The sequence below is a fragment of the Anolis carolinensis genome, unplaced genomic scaffold (genome assembly GCF_035594765.1).
Source record: "Anolis carolinensis isolate JA03-04 unplaced genomic scaffold, rAnoCar3.1.pri scaffold_11, whole genome shotgun sequence".
Classification (NCBI taxonomy): Eukaryota; Metazoa; Chordata; class Lepidosauria; order Squamata; family Dactyloidae; genus Anolis; species Anolis carolinensis.
The window spans coordinates 8,611,960-8,618,427 of NW_026943822.1; the positions used below are offsets into that span (position 1 = coordinate 8,611,960).

At 46.1% G+C, this 6,468-nt stretch overlaps 1 protein-coding gene across 1 annotated transcript; it reads left to right on the forward strand.

Annotated features, from left to right (window-relative positions):
• Nucleotides 1–1,341: 1,341 nt before the first annotated feature.
• Nucleotides 1,342–5,223, forward strand: LOC134293969 (uncharacterized). The gene is made up of 2 exons (XM_062963346.1): nt 1,342–2,361; nt 2,656–5,223. Exons 1-2 carry the CDS (start codon nt 1,342–1,344, stop codon nt 4,414–4,416), a joined length of 2,781 nt encoding a protein of 926 aa, XP_062819416.1. The 3' UTR covers nt 4,417–5,223.
• The last annotated feature ends 1,245 nt before the right edge of the window (nt 5,224–6,468 follow it).

A 6,468-nucleotide genomic window follows, 5' to 3' on the forward strand; every position in this document is an offset into this window, starting at 1 on the left:
TTGCCGAAGCAGGACCCTTCTTCCAAGGTGCTTGTGCATCTTAATAGCTTAAACAGCCAGTTTTCGGATGAGGAACAGGAAGACTTCTCTCCTTACCCAGAGCAGGGCCCCAAAGTCACTTTTGAGTTTCCTGCAAAGCAGAGCGTCATAGCGGGGAGCTCACCCTTGCCCGAGCTACCTGTGCCTCCTGCTAAATCCCTAGGTCAGTCAATCAGGGCCTCAAGGCCAAGTGCTAGTTGGCCCTTACAGACAGCTGCACAGGGAGCCACCGATTCGTCAGTGGTCGATGTCATCCCTCCAAGAGGCCAAAGGTTGACGCAAGGTGCACGGTGGGAGTCCACTCCACAACAGCAAACTCCTCAATTGTTCCCTTCGACGCCAGAGTCCCAGCTTGTTTCCATCATCAGAAGCCCCAGAAGAGATCTTAAGGACAAGGGTGTCGAAAAGTTTTCGGACAAGCCTGAGGAATTTCTTCTCTGGAAGGCCACCTTCCAGAGAGCAATCAGAGACTTAAAGTTATTGCCTGAGGAAGAACTGACTCTTCTGGCTGCATGGTTGGGCCCAGCCTCATCCTCACAAGTTAAGAAGATCTACGCAGCCCACGTAGCCGATCCCGACAAAGCCCTGGAAAAGGCCTGGGCCAGGTTGCAGCAGAGGTATGGGGCCAGCACAGAGATTGAAGCATCTCTTATGGACAAGCTCTAAAGGTTCCCAGCTTTGAAACTCAAAGACTTCAAACTCTTGTGGGACCTCAGCGATCTCCTTACGGAATTAGAGTCGGCCAAGGAGAATCCAGAACTGCCCGGTTTGAAGTGCCTCGATCAGCACCTGTCCCAGAGGCAGATCTTGACCAAGCTGCCCTTCACTTTGCAAGAACGCTGGGGACAGGAGGTCTTCAACTACAAGGAGGCCCACTCCCAGGCATACCCTCCATTTTCTCATTTGGTCCAGTTCATCACCAGGGCGGCCAGAGAAAGGAATGATCCGCAGACGGGCCTCCCCACCTTATACCAAGGGACCCAGCCAGAGAAGGCACCTAAAGTGGAGAAAAAACCATCCAGAGAGGCCAAAAGACCGGTTAGTGTTAAGGCTGTTGAAACTCAGCACAGGGCCAACGAATCCAAGTCAGAGGTGAAGGAGGTGCTCTGCCCCATTCACCAAAAGCCTCACAGTTTGGCCAACTGCCGGGAATTTGGCAAGAAGCCTTATAAAGAAAGACAACAGATTGTACAGAAGCTGGGCATATGTTTTAGGTGCTGTGGAGCAACTCTTCACTTTGCATCCAACTGCAAAGAGGACGTCAAATGCGCAAGGTGTAACAGCCTTAAGCATTGCACCGCGATGCACAACTCTGACGCTGTCTCCCGCGCCAAAGGGGACACGTTTTCCAAAGAAGGGTCATCTACTGAAGCCACCAACATGCAGACCGCGTCACGGATGCAGGAGGATGCTCCATCGGTCGCCTGTACTGAACTATGCTCTGACGTGCACCAGTTCAGAGTCTGCCATCCCATCTGCCTAGCAGATGTATATCCAGCCAGAAGACCTTGGCTTAAAAAGAGACTTTACGTGGCTTTGGATTCACAAAGCGACGCCTCCCTGGCGACTCCAGAGTTTTTCCAACTGTTTGACATAAAAACCCAGACGGTCGACTACACCATGTCCACCTGTGTAGGGAAGAAGAAGTTGCAGGGTCGCATAGCATCCGGCTTTGTTGTCTCCTCTTGTGACCAGAAGAGACTGTTCGAGTTACCAGACCTCATTGAGTGTTCCTCTATTCCCCGGAACAAAAGGCAGATTGTCACCAGAGAAGTCGTGGAAGCCCATCCTCACTTGCGAAAGCTGAAGAACGCCTTACCTGCTTTCCGTCCAGATGTGGACATTGCCCTTCTGCTTGGTGCGGACTGTCCGAACTTGTTCTATGTGAACGACCAAGTTAAGGGACCTCCAGGGGCGCCCATTGCTCAGCTGCTACCACTAGGCTGGACAGTTACAGGCCCAGTGTGCATAAATAGGATGCACCCTCCATCGTCGGTGGGCACTCGTCAAGCGCACGTGCTTCAAGGCAGTCGCCCCACACTAATGCATAGCTGTTTGAGTCATATCTCGGTCTATTGTCAGGGGATAACACCAGAGTATTCTTCCATCTTTGAAGTCTCCGAAAGGGATGAAACTACAGCGCTTTCCAAAGATGAACAGAGGTTTTTAGAGATCATGAACTCTCAAGTTTCCCGGAGTCCCGAGGGAAATTGGATAGCCCCTCTGCCTTTTAAAGCAGAAAAACCCACTTTGCCAAACAACAGGCATGTGGCAGAAAATAGACTCTGGTCACTGAAGAAGAAGATGCAGAAAGACCCCAAGGTAAAGGAGCAAATCGTTGGCTTTATGGAAGACATGTTCCAAAGTAACTACGCCGAGGTCTCTGATCAAAGTGAGGTCAATGAAGAAAACTGGTTCCTGCCTTTCCATAAAGTCACGCATCCCCAAAAGCCTAACAAGGTCCGAATTGTATTCGATGCCAGTGCCGCATGCCAAGGCATCTCTCTTAATAATGTTTTGCTAAAGGGACCAGATCTTTTAAACAATTATGTTTATTTTCACACAGACAGTACAATTGTGCTTGGTTACATTAACAACATGACCAAGAAATTTAAGGTGTATGTGGCTAATAGAATCAACAACATTCTATCCAGTTCTACGCCTAGCCAGTGGCACCATGTCGCCACCAGCGACAACCCAGCTGACATCGCTTCCAGAGGAGCTTCAGCTCAACGAGTGTTAAGTTCAAGTTGGCTGACAGGCCCCAGATGCTTGACCGAAGTCAATTTTCCATCAGCCTTTTCTCCCACCGATAATACAGAATTGCCCGAGTCCGTTCCAGAGGTGAAAGTTTGCAAGATGACCACAGAAATCAAGATGGGCCAAAGATCTTGCCTGGAACCACACCGTTTTGAATGTTTTTCGGAGTGGCACAGTCTTCTTAGAGCAGTTGCTAGGCTTATACATCGTTTAGCTTGCAAAGATAGTGAGCCTTTACAGGTCCAGGATATGATAAAGGCTAAGAGCGTCATATTCAAGTCAGTACAGAGATCTGCTTTCAAGCAGGAAATAGCTAAGCTAGAGCAAGGGCTCAACATCCCTAATCAAAGTCTTCTAAATGAGTTAAACCCATTTCTAGACAAGGAGGGTATTTTGAGAGTTGGAGGAAGGTTAGCCAAAGCTAAACTCAAGGCGTGCATAAAAAACCCCATCATCATACCCCCTAATAGTCACACTGCATTGCTGCTCGTTCGGCATCACCATGAAAGGATCCATCATCAGGGTAGAACTCTAACTGAGGCAGCCCTTAGAAATGAAGGTCTGTGGGTAGTTAATGCCAAAAGGTTGGTCAACAGTTGTATTTTCAAATGTGTTAAATGCAGGCGCCTTAGGCGAAACTGTCAAAGTCAGTTGATGGCAGAACTACCTCAGGATAGGACTTTGACAGACCCACCCTTTTCCCATGTGGGAATCGATGTGTTTGGTCCTTGGGAGGTTGTCACTAGGAAAACCAGGGGTGGTGTTGTAAATAACAAGAGGTGGGCAGTTTTGTTTACTTGTTTAGTAATACGAGCTGTCCATATAGAAGTCATAGAATGGATGGACACTTCATCATTTTTAAACGCATTAAAAAGGTTCATAGCCCTCAGAGGGCCAATTAAGTCAATTCGGTCGGACTGTGGCACCAATTTTGTAGGTGCGACCAAAGAACTCAATTGTGTGTCTAGGTTTGGGAGAGACCCAAAGGTTCAGAACTTTACGAATACTGAACAAATTATGTGGACTTTCAATGTTCCTCACGCCTCCCACATGGGTGGTGTTTGGGAGAGGATGATTGGTATTAGTCGCAAAATCCTTAATGCCATGCTTTTGAGTCATAGGTCATTGACGCATGATGTTTTGGTGACACTTATGGCGGAAGTTACCGCAATTATCAACAACCGGCCGCTGGTTCCCCTTACCAGTGACCCTGAGAACTTACAACCACTGACTCCTGCACTTATTTTGACACAAAAGGTGCCAGGATGGAAGGACATCATGTTGCCAGTTCCGGACGGAACTCACCGTGCCCTGTGGAAACAGGTGCAGTCCTTGGCCAACCACTTTTGGAAAAGGTGGAAAGCTGAGTACTTAAGCCAGCTTCAAGCTAGAAGAATCTGGCAAAGCCCACAGGACAACATTGAGGTTAACAACGTTGTGTTGTTAAAGGACAAAGACTTGCCCCGCCATGCATGGCCCATGGGCATTGTATTAAAGACCTTTCCTTGCCCGGATGGTAAGGTCAGGAAAGTTCAATTAAAGACTTGCAACAGAGACAAAGTGTCCATTTTGGACAGACCAATTAGTGACCTCGTGTTGCTTATTGGAGATGTTTAAAGTTCTAGTGTTTGTATTGTCATATGTGCAAAGGTGTTTGTATGTTTTTGAGTGGTAAATTCCCACATCCTGGGAATTTAAGCGGGGAGTGTTCCGTCCCCCAGGACGATGGTTTGCCTTACTTATTGGTCGTTTGTTTGTTTTCCCTCCTTTGCATTTTGTTTCAGCCTCTGGCTGCAAAAGCCCAGGAAAGGTGGCTTGAAGTCTGCAAGAGCTGGCTGCAGTTTTCTTTGCAATGATTGGTCAAAGAGTACAACATCTTAGGACCGCCCTTTTTACCAGGGTCTAGTCTCCATTTTAGAGTTTCATTCTGGCTATAGTCTTCCAACGTGCTGGAGCTGTGCAAGGCTAACTGGGACAAATCATCCTCAAAACCAGGCCAATCTAAGCCTATCCAAATTAGATAAGTATTGAATTATACTGATCTGGAATAGGAAATCTAGTTAGAGGAGTAGGGTTATTCCATCGCTTCTAGAACTAATCTTTGCTGTAAAGATAGGGAAGGAAAGAGTTTCTCCTTCTAATATAGACAGCGTGATTAGGGTATAGTGGTTTTATAATCACCTTTGCCTTCTGGAACCAGGGATAATTCTGCAACTAAAACCTATGGAAATTTGTTTCATTTTCTGCAACTTTAAGATCTGTGCCAGGTTTACAACCTTGTATGAATAAACATCCTTTTTTGAAGTTCTCCAGACTCAGTCGTTCAATATTTTAGGACAGCTTATAGGGATTTGCAGTTCGCCCGGATAAAGGACGGCACGTTTCAGCTTTATAGTTTTTTTTTTATTGTCTGGCGGACGGCACAGAAGTCTATACTGGCTCGGTCGTCGCCCAGGATAAAAAGGACCGCGGTGGATGCTGCTGATTCTGGACATCCATCGACAAGTGAGCAACGGAATCAAAATACAAATGAACAGTCACAGGAGCGGCAAAAATATACAGTGCCAGAAAACCGCACAATTATGAAATGCTACTACAAATCTGAACCTCAAAGGCGTGGCTACCAAAAAAGGATGCATCAACTGTGGAAACAAGAGTACGCTGACTCACAGATAACAGAACCCCGACTGGCTGACCAACGAAGATTCATAATCAGAAACAAAGTGTTCAGTGAAGTTGAACTCGAAGAAATCCAGAAAATTTGCAAAGTAAATTATCATCAGACCACAGCACAGACAGCAGCAGAGACTCCAGCAACACTTGGAATGGTGGAACAGATTGAACCAGAAGAAAGTGTGGAGCCTTTGCAAGAATTTGAAGAACCAGCACTTGAAACACCTGTTGAACCACCAGGAACCTTGACAGCAAGACAACAAGAGCTCAAGGATAAGATCATGGCTCATGCTGCAGCAAATGCAATAAGAAAGTGGCTCCCAACTCTAAAAACAGTGCCCAAGAGACACCTGGCGCCTCTCATGAAAGATGTGAATGCTGTACTCTCCACTTTCCAAATAACATCAATTGAACAAACAAACCAGTATGCCTACAGAGCAGCAGTGATAGTAACAGAACAGCTTGGGCTTCTACAACCAAGGCAGCCCCAAAGAAAATCGACTGGAAAACCAAAGTGGAAGGTCAGGCTAGAGTTGAAAATCAAGAAACTCAGATCAGATGCAAGTAACCTGAAAAATATGAAAGAGAGGAAACTGAAGAATGACAAAATCAAGCAATACCTGATCCAAAAGTACTGGCTGAACACCAGAAAAATTGAAGAAGCTTTGAAAATCGTGAAAGAGCAAATTACAGCAACAGCCAGAAAAATTGAAAGATATGAAGCCAAAATTATCCAGTACAGAGAAAATCAACTGTTTCAATTAGACCAAAGACGGTTCTACCAGAGTCTGAACCAAACAACAGACACAGTAACCATAAAGCCAGAGAAAACTGCAACAACAAAGTTCTGGAAAGAACTTTGGGAAAATAATAAGAACAACAAGAACGCTGGGTGGATAAAGGATTCTGAAGGAAAATTCTCACAGAACAAAATGGAACTGATGGAAATAACAACTGAAATGATCAGCAAACGAGTGAAAAAAAAGTCAAGAACTG